We start from the raw sequence: 27,088 nt of genomic DNA, 5'->3' as shown, positions 1-27,088 counted from the left end.
GTGGACGGTGTTATGTGTTGGTCCGTTTTGTGGACTCTGTTCCGTTCCATTGACGTGTGTGCCTCTGTGTCCTCCGATCCCACCATCTGGATTCGTCTCCCTGTATGGTCTTACAATCCCGTTAACGTCCACTCTTCTTTTAAATCTGCTTGGGCAACGGTAGTTCCTTTGCCTTTTCATACACGTTTTTGGCTTAGCGTATCGATTCCAAACAAATCCCTGCCCAGACGTTGACTGGGGTTGTGCCGCATCCACAGGACAGTCTGGGGATGCGGGACGTCTCGCCGCCCCAAGTCCGGGAACACGGCGCCTCCATGCACTTGGGGATCTTTAGCACACAGATCCCGCACCCATCTCGGTAGACTCACCCCTCCCCCTTTCGCGTCTCTGTTGCGTTACCGTAAACAGTATTACTTCTCAAATTTCCATTTCAAATTTTCCACTGCTAACATTTGGAAAGACAACTGCTTTTGTATCCAGTGACCTTGCTAATAAACTCACTAGTTAATTTACGGGATCCTTTGAGATTTTCTAGATTTTAGGTCACCTGTGAGTAGAAAACGTCGAACGTCTTCTTTTCCGGTCCGTGCACCGTTCCCTCCTGTCTCCCCGCGCGTGGTGTCCGAAAGGGACTGAGAGGCGGACACCATCGTCCAGCCCCAGCCGCGGGAGGGGCGTACTCAGTCCGTAGCAACTAGATAGTTCCTGGTGCTAGAAACACACTAGTATCCCAGTCTGGTTCCTTCAAAAGTCATGTTTGGGAAAACAGAATAAAATAGACATTTAACCTAACCGATCACATGGATCGAGCTGCTTTCTGGCAGAGCGCTTGCTGGCTTTCCGGTCCGCGGCATACAGAGCCCGCTCCCCCTCCGAACCGGGCACGTGGCTCCGGGGACAGAGGCGGCGTGTACTCAGACGGCTTCGGCCTCGTGGACTTGACCCGGGCAGCACATTCACAGGCGGCCTCGACTATCAGATGCGGGTTCTAACCTCAAATGCTGTGTTCGTTCACACCAAAGAGACTGAAACGCGTTTGATGTGGTTTTGTGACTGTCCTTAAAAATATGCGTATTCTTTGAGTCGTTCAGTTTTGTCTCTGAAATCTCATTTCGAGCTAAGTTCACCTTATGTTTTGAAGTAGTAAAACCTTGAACACGAATGGCATCCAACGGATCTGTCTCCCATTTAGAAAAAGCAAAGGTGCTTCTAACGAGTGGATTTTTCCTGCACGTGGGCAAGATCACAGATCACACACATAACGTTGCTTAGAGTCACTGAAAATAGTCTGCTGTGTGTTCACGGGTGCTCGCGGACTGGTTTGTGATAGGCGGGGTCATCGGGTCCACCTTACAGGTGCAAACCCTCGATGGCTTCTGGAGAAGCAAGGAAGAGCGTGGCAAGACCTCATCAGCCTCTGGGACTTCACCACCGACGGGCTAATGTTCGAGGCACGTCACCGACGTCTCGGTCCGTCCGTGCTGCCGGGACAAAACACGGTCACTTCTCACGGCTCTGGAGGCTGGACGTCCGAGACCAAGGCGCCGGCAGATTCGGGGTCTGGTGAGGACCCGCGTCCTGGCTCACAGATGGCATCTTCTCGCCCTGTCCTCACAGGGTGGACGGGGCAAGGGACGTCTGCGGGGCGTCTTTCAGAGGGCAGGAATGCCCCTCCGACGGCTGCACGATCGTGACCTCAGCTCCCCCCAGTCACCATCGCCGTGGGGTTTACGTCATAACTTAAAATTTTAGGGGGGACACAACATCCAGTCAAAGACACCCTCAGAGCGGTAGTCTGTTTTCTAGACGGGACAGACTTTAAGTAAGCAAGGCTACACTTCATCTTCCATTAGAAAATCTTCTGTGTCTGCAGGGATATGTCGAGCACGTACGCCCATAAAGCGTGCAGGACTGTTTTGACCTGGTTTGTAGAGTGGATTTTGCCCCAAAAAGTGGATGGTTAACTTTCGGATTCCCTTGGGATGTTCATTTGATTTTTAACGTTTATTTTCAAGAGAAAGAGAGAGAGAGATGAGGGTGAGCAGGGGAGGGTCGGAGAGAGAGGGAGACACAGAATCCCAAGCAGGCTCCAGGCTCCCACCTGTCGGCACAGAGCCCGACATGGGGCCTGAACTCACGAACTGTGAGATCGTGACCTGAGCCGAAGTCGGACCCTCAACCCACTGAGCCACCCAGGCACCCCTCCCCCGTGGTGTTTAAACGGCACAGACTGGACCCTGCCCACACGCCTTGGGCGCCCGTGAGCCCGTGGCGTGGCTACGGGCCGCCGGGCAGGGGTGGGGGGAGGCGCAGGTGAACAGGGGCCGGTCTCTTACCTATTTTCTCCACAGGCGTGTTCAGAGGAAGGAACCCTTGCCTCAGAAGCTGGTCCATCATATCCTCGTCGTCGGCTTGGATCTCCGAGACCATGTTGCAGGGAATAAGGCCGAGCCGGGCACAGGTCTCCCCCCGGTAAAAGCCGTCGGCGTCTTTGTCCCCATACACCTGGAGCCGGTGTGAAAGGCCAAGGCGGCAGGACCGTGGGTTCACAAGCGCCTCAGCCCTGCCGGCACGTCGTCAGAACACGCTCGAACGAACGAGACCGCGGTCACCCACGCGCGCCCTGCACAGCTGCGCTCCTGCCCTCGGCCCCCGAGTTTCTGCCCCAGGGTTTGGACGACGCTGCTCTTCCCATCAGCAGGTGGCGGTGGGGCCACAAGTCGGGGCTCTGGCTCCACTCTGTGCGCGGCCCGCGTATCTGAACTCACACAGCGAAGGCCGTGTGCGATGACCCCACCCGCGGAGAGGACGTCTAGACCCCACACGGCGGTGTCCCCGCCCGCAGCAAGTGGCTTCCTCCGCCAGACGGTGTGGCGTGTCAGGATTCCAGAAGTTAGGAATCTCATCTAACCCAGAGCTGTTCATCACTCTCTGGGGTCACAGCACCACGCTTTAAGGGCGTGTCTTACTGGACACGTATCATAACCACGTTCAAATGCAACTTGGCGTGCCCTCTGGGGAACCTGAACACTTAGGGCTCAAGGGCTCCCTGTTTCCCTCTGCCACTGAGCACCAGGCTCTCTCTCCAGCTCCTACTTCAGACTCACGACGTCCCTCCTCTCTGCTGCTCAGCCGGCTGGATATTTAATGCAACAGAAAAAAGCCAGCCATCGGGACGAACTAAGGAGCTAAGGTATGGTGAGACCGCTCCCCCCTTCCTCGGGTGCCCCCACCAGCCCAGCGGCCCCCAGCCGAGCCCCCACCTTGAGGATCTGTCCCCCTGGGTGCCCCACCAACCCAGTGGCCCCCAGCTGAGCCCCCACTTTGATGATCTGCCCCCCCCTCCCCCCATGTGCCCCACCAGCCCGGCGGCCCCAGCCAAGCCCCCACCTTGATGATCTGTCCTTCTTTAAAAGGAAGCTCTTCCTCTGCAGCATCCGGATTTGGGGACATGGTGAGGGGGTCATAGTCAAAAAGAGCCACAAAGATTCGGGCTGGGAGCTCTTCTGTACCAGGGTCTGTTTCCGACTCTTCATAGAAGTCTGGAGAAAGGTGGTCTCGCTCACTGTATTCATCTGGGAGCAGGTGGGGACAAAGACAGAAAGCTAGGTGATTCCCGCCCGCCATGCCCCCCACCCCCCCGCCCCTCATTGACTCAGAAATGTGTGCTGTTAATACGAAATATGGCTCAGGGAATAAGGAGGGCTGAGACACCAGAACTCGTCTTTTAAAAGAAGTCTGCGGTTAACGTGTGGACCGACACCAGTGGGTCTGAGTGGCAAATCGCGGTCATCAAGCACCAGTATGAAGGCCCGCCCCGCGTGAGTCCGTGACAGGTGGGTGATGCTGGGCGGCCTCACCAGCCGCAGACCGGAGCGAGGGGTCAGTGGGGATGGACAGGCCACCCGTGTCCACAGCAGGCGAGGACGGCGCCTTCCTCCCGTGACCGAGACACATTCGTGTGTGTGTCCGGGGTCATCCGCTGAGCTGTCCGCTCAGCTCTAAATATTTCAGCAGAGGGGCGCCCGGGGGGCTCAGTCGGTGAAGCGCCGACTTCGGCTCAGGTCACGATCTCCCGGTTCCTGAGCTCGAGCCCCACGTCGGGCTCTGTGCTGAGGGCTCGGAGCGTGCAGCCTGCTCCCGATTCTGTGTCTCCCTCTCTCTCTGCCCCTCCCCCACTCGTGCTCGGTCTCTGTCTCTCAAAAATGAATCAAACGTTAAAAAAATTAAATATTGCAGCAGCAACAAATGCACTCTTCACAAAACTCCCCTATCATCCAGCTGCTAAAAGTTATTCCTTGAAATCCTATTATGTTCTCGTATATCAGACATCATCGTCGGTGTCGCTGTATACGTCATCGCAGCGGGACAGAGAATTCGCTGGCAGATGACACTGCCCTGCTCCCACGGGCCGCGCTCCCACAGCAGTGGGAAGCGAATGGGAACCGCCACCGAGGCAGAGCATAGGCGGCTCACACAGCCAGCCAGGCCCCCGGCGACCAGGACCCCGACGGGAGGACGCCACAGGGACGCAGAAAAGACAGGAGACCAAGTGAAGAACCAAGCCACTCGGTTTCCTTCCCCAGAAAAAAAAAAAAAAAAAAAATAGTTGAAAAATAAATAAAAAGCACTTTAGCAGCCGAAAAAGTGGACTTTTAAAATGCAGTGCACTGTTGACGTTATTTAAATTGGGGACCCTTTAAGGACGCCTAGATAATCTAGAAGTTCAGTGATTTCTCTTCTGCCAGGGAACAAAGCTTGCCAATGGGGGGGCGTCATTCGTGTCCTAAGTTTTTATTTTGTTTATGGTCAATGGGAAGATCTCATGCATTTCCCCCTACTTTTCAACGTTACCTAACTGAAATCGTGGGAAGCTACATAAGCCACCCCGTGGCCTCTGGGGTCTCGGGTGAGCACGTGCAGGGGGGAGGCGGAGAAAACCGTCAGCAGCACGAAGGCGGCCGGCTTCTACTCCGGGCAGGTGGCTGGTGCGCAGAAGGGGCCCGGTGCCCGCGACAGCACAGCCAGCAGCGCCCTGCCCTGGGCGGACAATGGAGAACGGCCGGGAAGGCAGACTCACTCCCAGGGGTTCTCGGCCGTCTCCAATGGCCAGACAGCGCGAGGGCCGGGGACTAGGTCCGCTCCTAGGCGGAGGCTGGCCACGACGGCCATCGTCCTTGAGGGTCTCGAGCCACCCCTGCGGTCTGCACTGGCCCGCACACCCTCGGCAGCTGGCCCGGCTCAGGGACCCTGACGGTGGCCACGCTGCCCGAGGCACGGAGGCCAGGGCAGGCATCCGAGGCTGGGTCCCAGCGAAGGCTCCAGCCGGAGTCTCCTGAAACGGGGGGAGACGACGGCAGAACTGCCCACCTGCCCCACGGGCTCTTTCTGGTGGGGCAGGGGGTGGGAGTGTGGGCAGGAGGGGGGCTTCACTGCCTCTTCTTGCAGAGAAGGACGGTGTCCACGTGGAACGTGGCCATGGCCCTGGCCTCCCCAGAGACCGCAGGGAGCGGCCGGGGGTCCGGCCCGAGGAGGAGGAACTCCCCTCCAGCCCTGGTCTGACCTGGTGTGGGCACTCCTCCCCCTCTGTCCTGAGGCTATGACCCCGGGTCACCCTGGCGGGTTCAGGGGGGTCTCTTCAGGAGGGAGAAAGGGTCTGCACACCATGCGCCCGGACAGGCCTCCTGAGACCAGCCGTGCCGTGCCAACAAGCACCGTCTTATACGGGTGAGAGCCGGCCCTCCCTGCCTGAGACCAGCAGCCTTCACCGGTAACGTCCGCGGTCATTTGTGCAGGGAAAGAGGGAGTCGTGTGTTAAACATACTTCACGCCGTTTCATTTTCTCCTCGCCAGGAAACCCATGGAAAAGGCATCTCTGTTCTAACGGGCCAAGCTTCATATATTCATTTTCAATTGTTCCTCTGCGCACAGAATGTGCTGCGTTTCCTCGTTCTGGGAGCTCAGCAGCCGGGACAGCCGAGGAAATGGGAAAACCTGGAGAGGCCACAGACTCCTAGAACGGGATCCTCGCCAGGGGAAGGGGCACCCTCCGGGTACACGGGTAAATACAAACACCAAACAGGAGAAAGCCAGAAGCCGGGCCCAGGGAAATCCACCCGTGGAGTCACCGACCCGTGTCCTGAGGCCCCCCTCACGCTGACTGTGAGATCGACACTACAGCTGTAGCTCCCCAACTCTTGTCTTTTTACATCAGGAGGGGCGCTGTTTCCTTCATTTTGGAAAACCCAGAGAATACGAAAAGGTACGGTATTTTAATTCAATCGTGAGTGCGTTGCTTCTGAAAAATGTATTGGGGAAACGTATGGTCTGTAGACTTAGGGTCCCCTGGAAAAGACCACAGATGCTTCTGGAGTAGAGCAGACCCCTAAAATGACAACTGATATTTGCACAAGAAAAACGGAAGAGGACCTGGGGGGAAAGTCTTCTGGCGCGTCACCGACCACTAGCTCCCGAGGGTCACTGGCAGCTTCCGAGCGCACGACACTTCTGTCCTTTGAGAATATACTAGGCGTTTCTGTGTGTGTGTGAACGTACCGCGTGCATGACACCAATCGTGCTTTTACGTGGTTTCTTGCATTGCTACACGGTAAGAAGTCAGGTACAATTAAAGCCGTAAGTCACAAACTTATGCAGCGCGTTTTTGAGTTACGTCATCAAGAGCTTTTGTCGTCGTTAAAATGTTAGCGTTACTCTTTCCACTAACGTCACTAGAGTCTTACTGAGATCGAGACACGCGTGCAGCCCTTTCAATCCTTTACCGTAAGACACAGCCACTCAAAGGCCCATCCCGGGGTGAGCGTCCGCTGGCCCGACTCGGACGCACTGATGTTTCCCCTGTGCGCCACCCCCCCCCCCGGCAGTCCACGGCCACGGGCAGACGTTCCCTCCCTCTCCCAGGGGACCGGGGCCGGAGGACACCCCACCCCAGCACCCACAACACTAACGCTCCCACCCCGGGAACAGCAGCGGCTCCGTGACGAGCCTCGCCGTGCCCTCCGTGCCTCCAGTCACAGCCCAGTGAAGACCCCGACACCCACAACAACCGCAGAGGAGAGCAGAGTCTGGGCGTGCGTCTGGCCCAGGCCGCCTCCTTTCCACAGACGGCCCGTCAGTCCCCCACAAGCCGCTCACACGCCAGGAGAACCCCGCCGGGCTCGGAAAGGGATACGGGGGATGACGCACAGATTACGGGAGAGACCAGCGTCTTCCAAGTCAGACTGCGCATCCGCTTATTTTCCAGTTAACGGAAGAGACCCTATCCCGTGAAATTGTCGCCAATAAATAAAAACATCCTAAGGCTGTGAAGGTGGAAGGGGAAACGTTTTTTTCCCTGCTGTCTGGACGTTACAAGGAAGAGAAGTCCAGAAGGAGGACGACACTTAGAGGATGTTTTGTGTTACCACGTCTGTCCGTCTTTCCAGCTGCTGTGACAGAAAGGACAGTCTAGCAAATGTCAGCGGTTTGGCTGCGATTAGAGCCGTGTGTGCGGGCGTCTGGAGGCCCCTAACTTGTCTCCTGGAGCCCTGAATTGCCAGGGCAAGGGGTCTCATTCTCTTCCACCCGTCCCCAGTCCCGCCTGCTCTGTTTCCCACGTGTGCGTGCATTTTCACGAAAGGCTGGTTTATTTGGGCTGATGACCCTGGCACACATCTTCCCATCCGACCGCCCACCACGTCCCCCTGGCCCAGCGGGTCGGTCACAGGGACGAAGATGACGGATGTCAGCAAGACTGGCTCAATCCCAAAAAGGAATGGAAAGAACGGACATGGGGTGCCAGACGGGGACTCGCGAGCAGGGAGGTGACCGGATGGGGGAGGGCGGCACATGCTCCGAGGACACATTTGGGCCTCCTGGCATTTCTGTCACTTTGGGTCCCGGCTGCCAAAGCGTGTTGTGCACGCGGACAACTCTCCGTCACTCGGGGCTTATTTCTGTGTTTGGAGATTGGCCGCCATCCCCGCTCCCGTGCCGCTCTGACCACGCGCACGTCCCGCGAGCACGAGCGGGGACGTGGGAGGCAGTGCACTGCGATCTCTCCGGGGCTCGTGCCGTCCGGCCGCTCCGGGAAAACATAAATAAAGATCGGCAGGGAGAAGACAGACCTAAGAAGCCAATATGGTACTTGGTTTTATCTATCCTGTGCTTTCTGCCTTCTTTTTGCCATAAGCAATGGAGAGTTTTCTGCGTGTGGTTGAAATGCTATTTCTCATAAGTTTTTAAACGTGTTTAGATCAAGGACTAAGCAGCCACGTGCTCTGTGCTCAGAAGAAGGAGAAAGGTGTCAACCAGGCCCACTAACCGATGCATGGGACCATCACTGGCCGCGACCTCTGAGGGCCAGCACTGCCGTGGGGGAACCTCCGGCCCGCGTGGTCCGCCCTGTCGGCCCGTCCTGCAGACACCGGGTTTCCTAAAATCTAAAGACAAAACAACGGAGTCATAAGTCTTGCCAGCCTCGGGGGACACAAGAACTAAGTCAGCCAAATCAAGTCAACTTAGAAGCGGAAGCTCTAAAGGCAACTAAACTTAGCTTTTAACTGAAAGGTTAGCTGAATCACCTGGAAGAGAAACAAGCTGCTCACCCCAGGCGCCCCGTCTTCCAGACCAGAGTCCCTCTGCGACACACTCACGGGGGTGGGGGCAAGAGGGGACTCCTCGGGAGGCACTGTTTCCTGTGGCTACTGCTGCGGAAGCCGGAATCTTGGAACCAAAGCGAGAGGGGCCGACACAGGCACCTGATGCCTCTGGCACCTCTGACCTCCCACGACCCTTGCCTGGTCCCAGAACCGCCCACCGCCGGCAGCGATCACGGAGGCGGGGAGATGACTGCATTTCCAAACATCCCGCCTGGACCGCGCTGTACGTGAGGTTACCAAAAACTCAAAGACAGAAGTTTCTGCGCATTATCGGCTGTGAAACTCGCGGCAACGTCCTGGCCCTAATCCGAAGGCGCCAATCAATTTTCAGGGCTGACTCGGATGGTTCTCCTTTATGGACGGGTTCACTCCTAATTTGCACTAAAGGTCAGAATCATACGAGCGAGTCACAGCGAAACCTCCAGCTCACTGGGAAGTAATTTGAGTCCGGAAGTTCTCAGGGACACGGGGCATGAACGGTGGTGAGGGAGTCCCGGGAATTAGGCGGCTTGTGACAAGCGGGGGCAGGTAGTGGGGGGCTGCAGGTGGCAGGTGACTCAGCGGGGTACGGATCGGCGCCCTCTGGTGGACACACCGCGACTGCACGGGCTCAGACCGGAGGCCTGGCGCCCGGCCGCGTCTCGCCCTTGTTTTCATGGAAAAGTTCAGCGTGACAGGAGCGGATGTGCTGAAAAGAGGGCACAATATAGACATGAACGAAGCCTTGAATGAGCCCCTACTCTCCACAGCCCACTTGCAAGCCTGGAACACAAGGCAGGGGGTGCGTCTACAGCAGATGATGGAAAACCCATTCTGAAAACTGGACACAGGCAAGAAAGGGGAAGGAAACAAAACAAAAACAAAACCACTTTGGAAACAATATATAGAAATGGATCTCTTCGATAACTGTTCTTTTTTTTTTCCCCCAGTTATGGATAAAGACCAAAACACAACACCAACCAAACACCAAAACCATCAGTAAAGACTACTGGTGGTGGTCACCAACAGGTCCCTGGGGTTCGTTTTGGAAAAAAAAAAAAAAAAAAAGTGTTGCCAAACTTTTGGATAATCACAGTTCAGCTAACCCTTAATTAAAATTTAGATTCAGTTGCCCTTGAATTACAGCAGCCATAATCATCGCTGATTCTGTGGGGTGGGGGTGGGGGAGGCGGTCAGTATTCGACAGCAAAGTAAAGGGATCGTCAGCGTGGGCAAAGATCAGGAAGCAATGGGACGGAAACCAAAATGCATGGAAACCAAAGCCAGCCAGCAGAGGGGCTCCCCAGGGATGGCTACCAAAATAAATCGACCGGGGGAGAGAATGGAAATGGATTGGCCTGGCAAGCGGACGTGAGCAGGAAGCGTACTTCACACACCAAGGGGCCTTCTGCGGGCCCGGGACGCGGCTGTGCCTGGCGGCCAGTGGCCCTACTGTCGGGCACTTTTACGCTTTTCTTGCAGACATCCCGCGAGCCTTGGTGAGCCAGGGGCTCCTCCCAGCCAGACCTCCCGGGGGTGGCTCTCTCTGGGCTCGGGGGGGCGCCATCGCTCCCGAGGGCGTCACCGGGGACTGCTTGCTCCCCAAAGTCCTCCTCGATGCTGCTCTGCCGGGTCAGCGTCCGTCGCCGGGCCAGCAGAGGCCTCAGGCTCCTCCTACAGCGACAGTGCCCGGGGCCTGGGCTGCACTTGGCCGTGTTCCAGAAGCTGAAGTGCAGCTCCTCCTCGTCGCTCCCACAGTCCAGGCCGCTGTCCGGGCTCCTGCTGGCCGAGCGGCCGAACCGGCAGCCTCTGTCTTCCGGCACGAAGTCCTCGGCGTGGGGGCCGACCCCGGGGCCCCTGGGTTTTGCCGGGAGCCAGGACGCCGGGGGGGCCTCGTCCCCGCTGCGGGCGCGGGCCCTGGCCCTGGCGGAGTACCCTAAGCCCTGCTTGTGCAAGAACCAGAGCTGCTCCCCGTCCTCGGCTACTTCGGGGATACTGAACAGCCCCTTACTGTGGTAGGTCTGCTGGGGGTGGTCGGGGCGCTCCGGGAAGACCCCTTCAGTGCGGCTACTCTGAAAGCACTCCTTAAAGGGTGGTGTGTTAATGCGGGGTGTGACCGAAGTGACATGGGGGAAGGAAAGAAAATAGACAGGATTAGTCTCAGACGCGGTGAGGGGCAAGCATGCGTGCACTCGGGGGCGAAAGGCATGCTCTGGCCCGGTTCTGGAATGAGAACAGAAGGTTAACGGACGGTGCCTGGAGCGGGGCCGGCGGGAGGCGCGCTCTGAGTGGAGTGGAGGCCGCAAGTGTGGGGGGCGGTGGGCGAACAGCCGGAGGCCCGGGCGGGTCTGAACTCGGAAGTGGCAGTCGGTGCGGGGAGGCGGTCCCCACGGCGCCCCCCCTCCTCTATCCCCCTCCGCTGCAGCTAAACGCCTGTGGGACGGCGGGGCCTCGGCCCTTGGGCACATCCTGGCTGGGGCAGTGTGGCTGCACAGCCCTGTTCCGCCAGTGTCTGCAGAGGACCTGGTGGGCCTGGCCCTCTGGATCCTGGCCCCTGGCGCGGGGAGCCACGTTCCCCAGCCGCCCCACCCCCTCCCGCCCCGGTCTCAGGCCCAGCCTGCCTGCACAGCGCCACCCAGGAAGCTGCCCCATGCCGGAGGTGACCTGGCCACTGCGAGCCCACAGGTCACACACATTTCTGTCCTCAGGGGCATCCCCGAGCCCATCCTCCACACCCACCGAGCCCACCCAGACAGCTTCTCCTTCCGGAGGCCCTCCCTGCCCCTGCGGACAGGCCTTTCCTCCGGGACCCCCGCCTGGGGCTCCACAAGCTGGGGGCCCTGGCGCATTGCCCCGGCGCTGTGGCCGGAGCTCACTGCTTGCAGGGAGGGCCTGGGCAGCGCGCCCTTGCCCTGGACCCAACCTCTCCCCTTTGCTGACCTGACGCCAGAGTCTGTTTGGGAGCAGGAGAAAGGGGTCTCACCGGGGCTTCCAAAGAGAGGCTGCCGTGGGGGAAGCTGGCCCAGCCACAGGGAACTGTGCCAAGGTGGGAAGCAGAGCCCAACCATGCCAGACTTGGTGGGACTTTCTAGAGAACTGCAAGTCCACACCAGCCTGTGAAATCTCCTGATTTGAAAACCTGTAAGAGTGCCGTGGGCACAACAAAGTAAGTGAGCCTGTGGCCGCCACAGGCCAGCTCTGCCCTCTGCCAGCTAGTTCCCAGGCAGACAGGGGATTTGGGGGGGGGGGGGGCACTGGGCCATCAGTTTCCTAGGAACTTGTTGCTCTCCAAGCCTCCCTCTGCTTCTTTATTAAACTATTTGCAGAAAGTGCCATCCCAGGGGCTTTCTCCATCCAAAGGAGAAGCATCCTGGAAAAACGGATACAGGCTTCGCCCAGCCTAGCCACAGACACCTGCAGGCAGCTCTGGGGCCAAGCAGAGGGAGTCTTGGGGGGGGGCCTGGGGGGAGTCAGGCTGGAGCAGGGGCAGCCTGGGGCCTGCCTCCCTCAAGGAAGGCTGCTGTGAGTCCGCTGGCCAGTGTTGCCTTGGGAGCTGGCAAGAGGCTGGGGGGGAGCCACCAGGACCGCCGGGAGCTGCGACCATGCAGGATTTGCATGCGCATCTGGAACGTTCTTTGGTGACAGAGGATCTCCAAGGCTCTGCCGGGGGCCTTTGCTGCGAGAACATCTGAGTCTTGTCTGTGCAAGCGGGCACTGAGCTGGCGGCCAGCACTGGATGTTGCCTTCTATCCACCACTCAAGATGCCTGGCTGCGTGTCCTAGAGGAGTTCGGTGGTGGGGTGTGCTATCCCCCAGCAGAACGTTCCTCTCCGTGGCCTTTTCCAGTTGCAAACCCCACAGGGGTCCCAGCAGCCAGGCGGCCCTTTATCTCCCCCGGGGTTGGGAACGGCCGCACTGCTGGCTCGGCCTGGCGCAGGGCCTGGTGCAGAGGCGGGCGGCTCATGCCCCGGGACGCGGTCCGGGTACGGGGACGCGCACGGGGACAGGCCTCCTACTGGGCTCTCCGGAGGCCTCAAGCTCATGTTCCGTGAAGGTGACCCCCATCCAGCCTGTCACTGGCGGCCGCACCAAGGACGCGGGGCTCTGGGGGTGTCTGAGAAGGGGCCTGTGTGTGGAGCCCGTGTGGCCCCTGCTGCCCCGCCCTCCTCTGGCCTCCGTGCCCCGTGGAGCAGCGCGCTCCCCAGCTTCCTCCTTTCCCGGAAAATCTGCAAAACCTCTGCTGGCTCTGCTCATCCCCAGCCCTCGTCTGACTCAGACACCTGTGTCCCGGCTGCTGGCTCTGCGGTCAGCATTCAGGGCCGGGCCGGGCGTCTTCCCTGTGCCGTTTTCCTACCCCACTCCATTCCCCGTACTGAGTCGTGCACCCCCAGGGGTGAAACACGCTCTGGAGCTCCTCCTCCCGGGCTTTTGGGGCGAGCTTGGGACAGGAGACCGGAGGAGTGCCTGAACACGAGCTCAGCACCAAGGAAGAAGCCGATCGAAACGGCAGGGCGCGGCCCCGGCGGAGGGACGGGGAAAGGGGGCCCCAGGCCGCGCGGAGGGAGCCGGTGACCCGGGCCACTGACCTTGAGGGCGTTGTGGGATGTGCCGCCAGGCCGCCTCCTGCCCCCGTCCTCCAGCTGCGTCTCGGAGCAGAGCTCCTCCTCGTCCTCCTCCATGATGTCGGACAGGTCGGAGCCCCGGCTACTCTCCGTGTGGTACTCGTCTCCGTGGCAGCAGTGCGGCTGGGGGCCGAGAGCAGGGGACACCGTGGGGCCCCCGGAGTCGGGGCCCCTGGGCTGTGCTGCCACCCTTTCCCTGCCCTGCAGCCTTGGGAGCCCCCGACTCGTGCGTGTGCGTGCACGTGTGTATGCATATGCGTGTGTGCGTGTGCACACGTGCATGTGGCTCCCGTCAGCGGTGACAAGGGCCTGCACGTGTCCATCCCATCAAGCGCAGGGAGCCAGGAGGGCAGGGAGACAGCCCGGGGCTGCCCGCTCGGAGCCCAGCGGGAACAGGCGCAGACCCTTGCCGGCTCAGGCGGCCACAGGGCTAGGGCACATGGTGCGTGCAGGGCGGAGGGCGGTGGGAAGCGGGCGTGTACGCACCATACAAAGGCACTGAAGGCTCTTACAGATACCATGTGGTCTAATACGCGCACCGTGGGGCATCTGGAGAACAGCCCAGCCCGGGCAGGCAGTGGACTCCCCCGCCATGGGCTGTGTTCACCCTGCGCCCAGCTTGGGGGCCGCGTGAACGGTTTCACGGGAAAGCCCCCTTGCGGGTTTGGTAACATGCAAACAGAAACACAAAGAGCCCGGCCAGGAGCTCAGCTGCGGTTCAGCGCCACGTCCTCACTCACGGAGCGTCCGTCACCGACACCCCCAGCACCGACGGCAAAACAGACTGCAACCCCCCGAAACCGAACGCCCTGACGAGCTCAGATTTACGAACGCACTCTGCATTCGCTAGATGGCGGTAAGAAAGGTTTCTTTATTTTCCTGGTGGGCGACAAGACAAATGCATTTCATCGCATCCTGCGACACACTTATTAAAAACACTCCAGCTTCTGATTACTACCCTAGATAAAAACATGCAAGCACTTCCAGCCACATTAAGCTCGTGGCCTAAGGTTTTGCCTGCATCGGCGGGGAGCAGTGGCCGGGAAGGTTCTCGGCCTGAGCCTCTGTCACCTCGGGGCTTGAGCTGTTCCAGCTGTCATTCTTTCAGTCAGGCACCAAGGAGAAGACATACAACGAATGGCTTTAAACACACAGAGACCAGGCTGATTTTAAGGAGGTCTTCCCCCAGGTGTACAGGAAGTGCCCTCCTACACGAGAACGGTCTCATCGGATTCCAACCCCGTGATGAAGGAGTTAACTCGGGATGGAAGCAGGTGTCTACTGCTCGCCAGGGACATCGTTGGTGGGAATCCTATTCCTCTCTCGGTGCTGGGCACATGATGCCCAGTGAGATGTAGCAGGGAGTGACTTTTCTCCCAGTTAAGAGAAAAGTGCCTGCCCAATATATAAATCAATTAATCGCAAACATAAGCAAACTTACCGACAGGAATACTGTAATTGCAAGGGACTGTAATACTCCACTTACAACAACGGACAGATCATCTAGGCAGAAAATCAATGAAGAAACAATGGTCCTGGGGGCGCACGGGTGGCTTGGTCGGTTAAGCGTCTGACTTAGGCTCACATCATGATCGCATGGTTCATGGGATCGAGCCCCACGTCGGGCTCTGTGCTGACAGCTCAGAGCCTGGCACCTGCTTTGGATTCTGTATCTCCCTCTCTCTCTGCCCCTCCCCTAATTCCCACTCTGTCTCTCTCTATATATCTCAAAAATAAACATTAAAAAAAAAAAAAAACAACAACAATTGCCCTGAATGACACACTGGACCAGACGTACTTGACAGATATATTCAGAACTTTTCATCTAACGGCAGCAGAATACACATTCTTTTCGAGTGCACATGGAACCTTCTCCAAGACAGATCACACACTGGGCCACAAAACAGCCCTCAATAAATACACAAGGACTGAAATCATCCCACGCATAGTTTCGGATCGCAATGCTATGAAACTTGAAATCGACCACACACGCAGAAATTCTGGAAAACCTCCAAATACATGGAGGTTAAAGAACGTCCTACTAAAGAACGAATGGGTCAACCGGGAAACTGAAGAAATTAAAAACTATATGGAAGCAAATGAAAATGAAAACACGACAGCCCAAACCCTTTGGGATGCAGCGAAGGCAGTCCTAAGAGGAAAATACGTTGCAATCCAGGCCTATCTCCAGAAGCAACAAAAATCCCAAATACAAAACCTAACCACACAACCACAGGAACTAGAGGCAGAACAGCAAAGAAATCCCAAGGCCATCAGCAGAAGAGAAATAATAAAGATTAGAGCAGAAATAACCAACACAGAATCCAAAACAACAACAACAACAACAACAACAACAACCCAGTAGAACTGATCAATGAATCTAAGAGCTGGTTTTTTTGAAAGAATTAACAAAACTGATAAACCCCTAGCTAGACTTGTCAAAAAGAAAAGGGAGACACCCCAAATAGATAAAATCATGAATGAAAGGAGGAGAGATCACAACCAACACCACAGAAATACAGATGACTCTCAGAAAATACTATAAAAAACTTATATGCCAACAAACTGGGCAACCTGGAAGAAATGGACAAATTCCTAAGCACCCACAGACTTCCAAAACTCAAACAGGAAGAAACAGAAAATCTGAAGAGACCCATAACCAGCGAAGAAATTGAATCAGTTATCAAAAATCTCCCAACATGTAAGAGCCCAGGACCAGATGGCTTCCCTGAGGAATTCTACCAGACATTTAAAGCAGAGTTACTACCTATCCTTCTCTCAAGCTGTTCCAAAAAGTAGAAATGGAAGGAAAACTTCCAGACTCATTCTATGAAGCCAGCATTACCTTGATTCCCAAACCAGACAGAGACCCCACCACACAGAAGGAGAACTACAGGCCAATATCTCTGATGAATATGGATGTGAAAACTCTCAACAACATAATAGCAAATCAAATTCAACAGTACATTAAAAGAATTATTCACCATGATCAAGTGGGATTCATCCCCGGGATGCAGGGCAGGTTCAATATTCGCACATCAATGTGATTCATCACATTAATAGAAGAAAGGATAAGAACCATATGGTCTCGTCAGCAGATGCAGAAAAAGCATTTGACAAAACACAGCATCCTTTCTTGATGAAAACCCTCAAGAAAGTCGGGATAGAAGGAATATACTTAAACATCATAGAAGCCATTTACGAAAAGCCCACAGCTAATATCATCCTCAACGGGGAAAAACGGAGAGCCCTCCCCCTGAGATCAGGGACACGACAGGGATGTCCCCTCTCACCACTGTTGTTTAACATAGCGTTGGAAGTCCCAGCCTCAGCAATCAGGCAACAAAACGAAATCAAAGGCATCCAAATTGGCAAAGAAGAAGTCAAACTTTCACTTTTCCCAGACGACATGATACCCTAAGTGGAAAACTCGAAAGACTCCACCAAAAAGCTGCTGGAACTGATACGTGAACTCCGCAAAGTCCGAGGATATAAAATTAACGTACAGAAATCGGTTGCACTTGTATACACCAATAATGAATCGGCAGAGAAATCAAGGAACTGATCCCATTTACAACTGCACCACACGCAACGGAATACTACTCGACAACGAGAAAGAATGAAACCCTGCCATCTGCAACAACGTGGATGGAACTGGAAGGTATTATGCTGAGTGAAGTAAGTCAGAGAAGGACAGATGGATGTTCTCACTGATATGTGAAATTTAAGATACTTAACAGAGGACCATGCAGGAAGGGAAGGAAAAAAAATAGCTACAAACTGAAGGGGAGTCAAGCCGTAAGAGACTCTTAAATACAGAGAACAAACAGAGTTGATGGGAGGTTGGGGTGGGGGGAGACGGGAAAATGGGTGATGGGCATTAAGGAAGGAACTTGCTGGGATGAGCACTGGGTATTGTATGTAAGTGACGCATCATGGGAATCTACTCCCGAAGCCAAGAGCACACTGTATACGCTGTATGTTAGCTAACTTGGCCATAAATTACATTAAAAAAAGAGAGAGAGAGAGAAAGTGTCTGAAAAGAAAGCCCCCTTCTTTTTTCTCCCTTCCTTCCTCCCTTCCTCCCTGGGGGGCTGCCACATGAGGGTGTGATTATCGGAGCCATGGCAGCCACTTTGGAACCACGAGAGGAAGGCCAAAAGCATCGAAGCCTGAGAAGCCAGAGCCCAGACGCACCTGGAAGGCTGAATCAACCTTCCTCCTGCGTGGGCTTCCTATTCCTGTATGGCTGTATGGTGGGGTAATGAAGTATGTTCATCCCCTCTGTCATCGTTAGCTGGGTGTCCTGTTTCTCGTGTTAACATCGAGGCAAGCGGAATTCTTTTAACCTTGCAGACAAAGAACCCCGATGCCTGGAGACGCTGGGAAACTTGCCCGTGGAGCTACCGCCAGCCAGGCAGGGCCAGGATGTGACCCCAAGTGTGTGAGTCCAACATCGCCCCCAAGGCCGTGACACTGCCCTGCCCTGTGTGTGCCGTGGGTGGCGGATGACCTGTGGTGTCTTCACGCCCTGACACCCCCCCCCCCCCCCCCGCCCACTGCAGGGCCTGACACCAATCAAGGACGCTTCCGTTAGAGCGCACACGTCCAGAAACTGCAGCCAAAACCCACACTGGATGCACCCGCCGCCCAAGAGGCTGGTCTGGACGTGCCCTGGGGGCGGGATGCGGACCCTTGAATTTCTGGTTCCCCCCCGCCCCGATGCCTGGCACATGGCAGATACCCAACAAACATTTTTCCCATTAGTAAAGTGAATAAACAAATGGTAGGTTTTGCCCAACTTGACCAGGTGGTTATCTGTGGCTTTACCTGGCCCACAAAACCGCCCCCATGACCAGACGCCAGGACAGGGCAGTCGGGGAGTGTGGAAGCCTTCTGGAACCATCCCCAGGGGAGGTCACAAACGCACGGGCACCGTTACATCTAAAGCTCCCAAACCGACCGAGTGCCGTAACCGGGCCGGGTGCCTCCTCCTCCCCCAGGGACGGGGATGGCCCTGGCCCTGCAGAGGCCAGGGCACTGAGGCTAGGGGAGGCCGGCGGGGACCCCAGTCCACGCTTACCTGCTTGCCAAGCTCTGAGCCTCTCAGGAAGTCGTCCACCGAGGCGCCCCTCCTCTTGACGTCCGGGGAGCCGTAGCCGTCCTCCTCGTCTGAGTTTACATACAGACTGCCACCCCTCTCCAGGAAGATGCTCCTTTTCTCTAACTTGGAAGGACAAGGAAAAAAGCGGTCGGGAGGGCTGCAGAGGGGAAGGGGGCCTCCAGGCCCCCACGTCTCCTGGGCTCGGCCCTTCCTTGGCCCAGCCCCCTGTCCCCCTGGGGGGCCACCGTGGGGTTGGGCAGGTTTTCCGGTGCGCTGCCCCCCTCCCTTGACAGAACCACTTCCAGTCTTTGCTGAAACCAACGGAAAGTTCTCTCTCCACGTGTCCCATTTGCCTGGCTCTCTCGATCTGATTAACTAACGTTTTCTTGAAAAACGAGATTCAGACATTTGCTTTCTCTCCATGCCTTCCGAAAAGCGAGCTGGCCAGGGAACCAGCAGCCCCGGTCTCTGGCTCCCGCCTGCTGTCGGGGACCCTCCCTGGGGGTCTTAGAGCTGCGGGATGTGCGGCTGCCGTCCAGGAGAGCAAAGGGGCACCTGTTCACCTGCCAGGCCCTTCCTGCCCACAAAGCCTCGCCGAAAGCACCTGACATTCCGGGCCTGGGCTTCTGCTTTGTGAGACTCAGCACGAAGGCGGGGGGCCCCCCGGTCAGTGTGCATATTCAGGACCGTTCTCGTCACAAGTCACAAATTAATGTCGAACTCTTTTTTTAAGTATTCCAGGCCCATACTGAATCAACTAGGAGATGTCACATAAAAGCCTGGATCTGTGGTGTTTCAGGCGACACTGAAGGCTGTCACTGAACCCCTCATCCCTCCTGGCTGTTCTGAATGTCCCTGTGTCTCTCAGCTCTGACCTTCAGGGTCTGCACCCTTCCGGAGGTGCCCTGGCCTGGTCCCCAGCCCGGAGGCAGGCTGGCCAGCCCTGGGGACATCCCAGAAGTGGGGGCTCCCCAGCACTGGCATGGATCTCTCCATCCGGCGGCTCAGAGAGGGCGCCGTCAGGGGGCAGGCTCCTGGAGACCCTACAGGCTGGACAGGCGGAGTGGAGGGGGACACTGACCACCACGGTCCCCGTGCCAGAGCCCTGACCACAGGCCGCAGCAGACATGCTGGGCACCCCAGGAGACCGATGCACCCGAGGAAGGGATGGGGTCCCGGCCCTGGCAGGGAGGGGGGCATGGCTCCCAGCCGGGCCGAGGGACGGTGGGACCAGGGAGAAGACACCCAGCCTTACCCGGCTGCTCTCGGCCACTCTCTGCGCGGCTTCCCGGGCCATGGCCTTGGCGACGGAGGTGGAGACCGGGGCGCCCTGCGGCTGTGGCAGGATCCGGCTGGGCGAGGGCGACCGCCGCCCCGGGCCCGAGCCCTGCATGCCGGGTGGCTCCAGCATGTGCCCGTGGGCGGGGGCCGGTGCCCGGCTCTGCTCCCAGGCCTCGTCCGCCATGACGTGGGGACCCGGGTGTTCCTCTTTGGTATCAGGGGCTCCGGCACTTGCTAATGGCTTCGGTGTGGGAGCGGTTCTCGGGTGGGGGGTTGGAGGCACCAGGAGGTCGGGGGGGAATGGCAGCGAAGGCAGAGTCCGCGGACTCGCCCTGTGCAGAGAGGGTCCGCACGGTCACGGCCCTGGCTTCCAGGCTCCGCAGCCGCACCAGCTCCACGGCCGCGCTGTCCGCCACGGGGGAGACGACCTCGGCCACCTGTCCACAGAGAGCGCTGGTCACGGGCTGCCCGCGTCCCCCCAGCTTGTCCCCCTGCACCCTGACCAGCGCGAGACAGCCTCTCGTGCCCAGGGACTGGGGCCCGTCTGTGCCCAGCTAGACGCACCGCCCGGCCTGGAGATCAAATGGGCCTTAGAGAGGGGACCAGGCAGGAGTCAGGCTCCTGGACTGGGGGCTGGGGACTTCTACAAACCCTGCACCTGCCAGCTGTTGGAGGTTTCCAGGGCACAAACCAGGGCCACGCTTTTTCCTTCCATGTCCGGCACCAATTCAGATACAGATGCAGGGGCCCCAGAGGCATGAGAACACTCAGTGTAAACTACGAAAGCTGGGTTGGGGGAGGGGGGCAGGCAAAGGCCACAGTGGACTTCCTGCTGCCTGAGAGGGAGGACAGCTCCTCTTATGCACATAGCCTGCCTGTGGGCTTCCCCACAGAAGTGGAGCAGAAGGGGGTCCTGGAGAAGGAGGGGAAGGAAGGGAGCAGAGGAGATCCTGAGGGAGGAGGAGGGACAGAGGGGAAGAGTGAAGAACAGAGGGGAGTCCTGGGGAGGAGGAGCAGGGAGGAGGAGGGAGTAAGGGGAGGAGCAGAGGTGAGTCCTAGGGGAGTAGGGGAGCAGAGGGGGTCCTGAGGGAGGAGGAGAGTCCTGGGGGAGGAGGGGAGCAGAGGAGGTCCTGAGGGAGGAGGAGAGTCCTGGGGGAGGAGGAGAGCAGAGGTGAGTACTAGGGGAGGAAGGGAGCAGAAGGGAGTCCTGGGGGAGGAGGGGAGCAGAGGGGGTCCTGATGGAGGAGGAGAGTCCTGGGGGAGGAGGGGAGCAGAGGGAGTCCTGGAGGAGGAGGGGAGCAGAGGTGAGTACTAGGGGAGGAAGGGAGCAGAAGGGAGTCCTGGAGGAGGAGGGGAGCAGAGGAGGTCCTGGGGGAGGAGGAGAGTCCTGGGGGAGGAGGGGAGCAGAGGGGAATCCTGGGGGAGGAGGGGAGCAGAGGGGGTCCTGGGGGAGGAGGAGAGTCCTGGGGGAGGAGGGGAGCAGAGGGGAGTCCTGGGGGAGGAGGGGAGCAGAGGGGGTCCTGGGGGAGGAGGGGAGCAGAGGGGAGTCCTGGGGGAGGAGGGGAGCAGAGGGGAGTTCTGGGGGAGGAGGGGAGCAGAGGGGGTCCTGATGGAGGAGGAGAGTCCTGGGGGAGGAGGGGAACAGAGGGGAGTCAGGGGGAGGAGGGGAGCAGAGGGGAGTCCGGGGGAGGAGGGGAGCAGAGGGGAGTCCTGGGGAGGAGGGGAGCAGAGGGGAGTCCTGGGGAGGAGGGTGCAGGGGAGCATACCGCCTGCAGGTGGCAGTGTTTAAGGACAAGGCAGGCCGATGTCAGAGAGGAGCCTGCACTTGCTAGGTCACCCTGGGTCCTCGGGGGAACAGCAGGATGGACAGAAGCTTCCCAAGCCTCCCCCCAAGGCACCAACGTCTGTGTCATGGGCCAGGACAGAGTTGGGCCTCGTGTGTTGAGGTGCGGCTGTCTTGCTCAGTGCTCCCAAGGAGGGCTCCCCTCGGCCGCTGGTACCACCTTGTGGAGTTTGTGAGCCTGTCAGCGGCGGGGAGGGGGAGTGCTGATTTTGTGGGGACGGAGAAGTGAGTTTTCACTACTGAGGGGAATTGCAAGAACCGCCCATGGCAGGGCAAACATTGTGGGAGGAGGGCAAAGAAGATTCTGGAAAGGGGAAGGACAGGAGAGAAGGGGGCTGGGGCGTTCTGCGGGGGGCGGTGGGCACCCCTCTGGGTGCTGTTTAGGAAGTGCTGGTGGTCCTGGGGGTGGAGGAGAGAGGGGAGAGGGAGGGCGCCCCCAAGTGCTCACCCCTCCAGGAGCAGGTGCGGGCAGGCCCCGCCCCCACACGCCACCGAACCAGAACTCACCCTCTGCCCTTTTGCGTACACGCCGTAGCCGGTCACGTTCGCCCCGTTGGACAGCCCGGCAGTCGTCAGGGCGGGTGGCTTCCAGGAGACCTGGACGGTTGCTGGGGTGGGCCCAGCGTGGACGGTGACATCTTGGGGGGGCGCCGGAGGGCCTGGGGGCACAGAAGGCAGCGCTTTCAGGGCACGGCCCTCTGGCAGGCGGGCGGCTGCTCTGCCCACTGCTCTCACCTGGGAGGACAGCGCCGGGCCGGGTCGCCAGGGCAGGAGGTCGGGGTGAGGAAAGGCAGAGGCAGCAGGAGGGCGGAAGCTCCCAGCGTGCACCGCGGCTCTGCCGCTCACCTGGACGCTGATCCGCCCTCCGGGGCCACCTGCGCCCTGCTCCCAGCCCACCAGGTGGATGCCATTACCCACCACGGGATCGGCTCCGGTCGCGCTAGGAGATACCCGCGTTTGGGAGACGAAGGCGATCCCTCCCTCTCTCCCTGCCCCTCTCCCTGCTTCCCCCTCCCCTTCCTCTCTCTGTCCATCAGACTAGACAGGACGCAGGCGTGGGCCACGTATCTTGCCACCCCAGGGAGGGGACAGAGCTGAGTGACAAGACACGGGTGCGAGGACACCATCTGAACCTGAGAGCCCAGCTGTGCACACAGGTGCACCAGTGGCACACCAGGTGCGTGTCGTGCCTCAGCCGGTCTGGACGTGCCCACTGGTCTCGAGCAGCCGGTTCAAGCCACGTGGAGGCAGCGGCCGTGTCCCCGGTCCTTCTGGCGGCTCCTGGTGACAACAGGATCGCCAGTGCTGCCTGTCACCTGCGGGAGACCTCCTTTCCCGTGGGTCTGGTGCCAACCCCCCACCACACATCTTCCTGTTGGAACGCGCGTGGCATTTCACTTGGAAGGGAATGTGTTTATAACGTCCAGGAGGAAGGCCCTGAGCCCCACACGCCTTGCTGCCGTCCCCCCAAGGCGTGAGTTTCCGGGTGGGAGGGCACCAGCTGTCCGGCGAGGCTCCTCCGTGAGCCACACGTTCTTCCACCCGCCACGGGTGCTCACACAGGCCTCGGGTGGCCGCGCGCACCCACTCTGCACACGAGGCGATCAGGGTTCAAGAGGAGTCGCTGAGCCATCGAGTGTGGGAGGCGGGGCTCACGCCCACACCCGCCCAGGCCCACTTGCAAGGGCAGCTTCGAGTCCACCGTCAAACAGCCGCCGTGAGGAAGGTCCTCCCGCCGTCTTCGCAGCCTGGCCGGGAGGGAAGCTCTACCCGGACGGCTCCCTCACACATGACGTGCTACCAAAGGAAGGCGTACTGAGGGCCTGGCCAGAGAGCAGACGTCCTCTCCTCTGTGCTCCCCCATCCACTCACCGCTCGGCGCTGACTCGGCCCCTCCTGGACGCCGGACCTGTCGCTTTGTGACCACATCCTCCTAGAAACGCAAACGAGCCAGAGGCAGGACGGACAGGACGGGGCGCAGATCAGAGGGCACCGGAGCCTGCCCGCCCGGGTTCCAGTCCCACATCCGCCAATTACTGGAGTGGGACCTTGGACGACCGCTCGCCCTTCCTGTCTTTATTTAGTCACCGTATCTAAAGACAGACGCAAGACGGCACCTACCGGCAACAACGGCTACGGACTCACTAGAACATCGTCGTCATGTTACTATTCTGCCTCTGCTCAGACAGCTACACTCAGTTTCCAAACTTCCCTCTCGGTAAGACGGGCCAAGTGACAGACTTCCGCACAGCAGCCCTCCAAAGACTCCCCAGGTGAACCTTCAAGGCCTTGCCCCTTGTGGTGGTCTGAGAAGGAGATGACCCCCGGGGGCAACCTTAGAGGCCACGTACTAGAAAGGGTGAGGCCACGGGATGGACGTGCCCAGGTCCCCGGATGGCCGCTGGAACAGAGCTGCCCACCAGGAATGTGTGCGTCGGATCGACTCGTGCGCGAGCCTCTGAGAAATCACGGTTTCTAACATACAATAAACAATCAGTATCACCAAGCTCACCAAGCTGCGCGACGGAGAGAACTAAGATGTACGTAAAGTGCTCATAAGAGCACACGGGCCCAGAGTAAGCGCCATCTGTATGCTTACTGTTGTTACCGGTCGTTTCAACTTGACCCCCAGGGCACGATACTGCTCCCCCTCCCATAAAAGACACTGAAATCCCCACCTTCTATATCAGAAGTGGAGGGCCATTCTGGAGGGAACAGTCCTTTGGGTGGGAATCACCTGTTTCAGTGGCTGCTGGTAGTCGGATGGTGTCTGACCAGACTCCGGGGATTTCGCGGGGAGGAGTCTGTGCTCAGTCTCCAAGGGTGACTGTTCCTTCTCAAGCACTGCTAATCGCATCAACCGTGAGTGCCGTCTGTCTCCCTTCCCTGTGATTGGTCACCATCGCGGACTCACCCCCAGAGCATGGGACACATCGCGGGGGCTCTCATCCACTCACAGCTGACTGGCTGCCAGGGCTCTCGGAAACACCGTGGGGCACCACTTCCCCCAGTCTCCCCAACACTGTCCTCGTGACCTGGTTGCGTTCACAAGATGAAAGCAATCAGTGGTTCTCGTCAGAGCCAGACTGCTCTCCTTTGTCGCAAAGAACACCCAGCAGGGAGAAAAGCAGCCCACGCCTCATGGCAGAGAGAAGACTCTCGACCCATTTCAAAATGCTTCCCGTGAACACGCCCAACGTGGTTCATCCCGCGCTACGGGGTAGAGAGGGCGGACACCGTGGTTTGCACTTTTTAAGATGGGAAACACATAGCACATCGCACACGTAACCAGATTTCTTCTCATTCTCTCCTAGGGCACCGCCCAGCTGGCTCGTGTGAGAGACAGAGTCCAAGCAGAAAGTGGCAGGCAGTCTTGCTATCGTGGAATTGTAAGTTGGCATTCAGTGATGGCAGAGATGACAGAAATCGAGAAGAGAAATCCCGGAGAGGGGCGACGCAATGCAACAGGATCCCTAACCTCTGTGCGCCCATTCCCCTCACACTATTTACGCAGTGACTCCTAAGTCGTGCCTGTGCAGGGCAGACAAGGATGCAAGGAACATACAGGAAAGGAAAACAGCCAGACGGCTGCAGAGTTCAGTGGTGATTCTGAGAGCTGCCTGGTGCTGAAACGAAGGATTTGGGGTTCAAGTCCTGCCAAGTCAGAGGAGCCTGGGTTTTCCACTGGAGACACAGAAGGTCCAAACCACAGAAGCTGGGATCATACATCAGGATGGAGGGCTGTATTCTAAAGGCAAAAATGAAATACACCCAACCAAATAAAGCTAAAACAAGCATATACTAGACGTAGATATGTCACAAGTAATATAACTGTCTGCAAGGATAAACCTCAACACCCTCCAGAGGTGCTGTTGTAGCTGTTACTGAGAAAGGTAACAGAATTCAGTCTCCACAGTGCATAATCTACACTGTCCAACACACAATGAAAGTCACCACATGTGGAAAGAAATGAGCGAATATGTGATTGAGAGAAAAAACAGTCAGTAGACACAGGCCCATATGTGACTCAGGTGTTAGAATTAGCAAAGACTTTAAAACAATTATTACAAACAGGTTAAAAATGTATAGGTAAAGATGAATGTGATAGGCCAAGAGATGGGAATCCCCAGAGTGATAAGAAAATTTAAAAAAAAAAAAAAGAACCAAATGAAAATCCTAAAACTGAAAACTCCAATGGCCAAAATAAAAATTTCATTTAATGGTCTTAACAGCAGATTGGACACTGCAAAAGACAGATCTAATAAAGTTGAAGATATTATCATAGAAATTATCCTAACTGAAACACAATGAGGAAAATGATTTAAAAAATTAACAGAAGTTCATACATCTGTATGACATTAGCAAGCAATTGGACTCATGTACAATTAGGTTCTCAGCCGGGAAAGACAGAATAAGGTAGAAAAAATGTGGAGATATAAAATTTGAAATTTGCAGAAAAACTACCACCAATACCACCCTTATATCAAGGATTGTCAGTAAATTTCAAAAAAGACAAAGAGAAAAATCTTGAAAGCAGTCAGGGAATGAATGGGACAATAGAAAACTCAGCTGACTCCTTGTAGAAATAGGGAAGGCCAAGAGAAAAGGAATGACATTTCCAAAGTCCTGAAATTTAAAAAAAGCCTAGAATTCTATATCCAGAGAAAAAATTATCTTTAAATAAATGTGAAATAATGAGGATTTTTTTTTTTTTACCTAAGCAAAAGAATTCTGCAAGAGACACTACAGGAAATTGTTCAGGGCTAAAAGGAAATCATAACAGATGGAAATGTGGACCAAAAAGGGATATAACATTATTATAACACAATAAAACATATGATAGAATATATAAAAGCAATAGCAAAAATGAAGGTGCATAAGTGGAATTATACACTGGTACTATTCTTCCCTTATAAATAAGATTATGTTATTAATGTAAACTAATTCTTAACAAGCTAAATAGGCATGTGTTACTCCCTACATCAATCTTAAAACAAATATAAAGAGTTATAACAACAACAACAAAAGAGTCAGCAGAGGAGAAAATGGAATAGAAAAAAAACTCTTAGTTGATCCCCACCCCCACCCCCCCCAGACACAAAAGCAGGGAAAGATGAAGAAAGAAACCAGACAGGACAAATGAAACATGAAGAACAAATGGCAGACTTAAAGTCATATCAGTCACTGTACTAAACGTGAAGGAACTAAAGATTCCAATTAAAAGGCAGAGACTGTCATACTGTTATAACACCAAAACCCAATCACAGACCACTTGCAAGAGACATACAAAAAATAAAAATACAAAGAACTTGAAAGGTTAGGAAGAGATATAACATGCAAATACTAAGCATGGAAAAGCTGGTAGTCCTGTGAGTATCAGACAAAACCGACTTCAAGACAAAAACTAATTATCAGAGACAAAGAGGTGCATTTCATTACAAAAAAGGAGTCAATTCATCATGAAAAACTAACGATTTTAAATGTGCATGTGCCAGGGCGCCTGGGTGGCTCAGTCGGTGAAGCGTCCGACTTCAGCTCAGGTCATGATCTCATGGTTCGTGGGTTCAGGCCCTGCGTCGGGCTCTGTGCTGACAGCTCGGAG

The 27,088-nt window shown here is 56.8% G+C and overlaps 1 protein-coding gene across 1 annotated transcript in view; it reads right to left on the bottom strand.

Moving 5' to 3' along the window:
• The window catches only part of RIMBP2 (RIMS binding protein 2), a 96,513-nt gene that overhangs the window by 8,096 nt on the left and 61,329 nt on the right, over window positions 1-27,088 (bottom strand). Inside the window, 9 exon segments of the mRNA XM_053901887.1 lie at window positions 2,337-2,505; window positions 3,391-3,575; window positions 8,321-8,438; window positions 10,034-10,720; window positions 13,223-13,381; window positions 18,342-18,485; window positions 19,618-19,941; window positions 19,943-20,080; window positions 21,994-22,145. Coding sequence (XP_053757862.1) covers window positions 2,337-2,505; window positions 3,391-3,575; window positions 8,321-8,438; window positions 10,034-10,720; window positions 13,223-13,381; window positions 18,342-18,485; window positions 19,618-19,941; window positions 19,943-20,080; window positions 21,994-22,145 — 2,076 coding nt within the window.

Source organism: Panthera pardus, unplaced genomic scaffold (assembly GCF_024362965.1).
Source record: "Panthera pardus isolate Hobbes unplaced genomic scaffold, ASM2436296v1 HiC_scaffold_14, whole genome shotgun sequence".
In the NCBI taxonomy this organism is placed as follows: Eukaryota; Metazoa; Chordata; class Mammalia; order Carnivora; family Felidae; genus Panthera; species Panthera pardus.
This window is presented reverse-complemented; position numbering and strand designations above follow the sequence as displayed.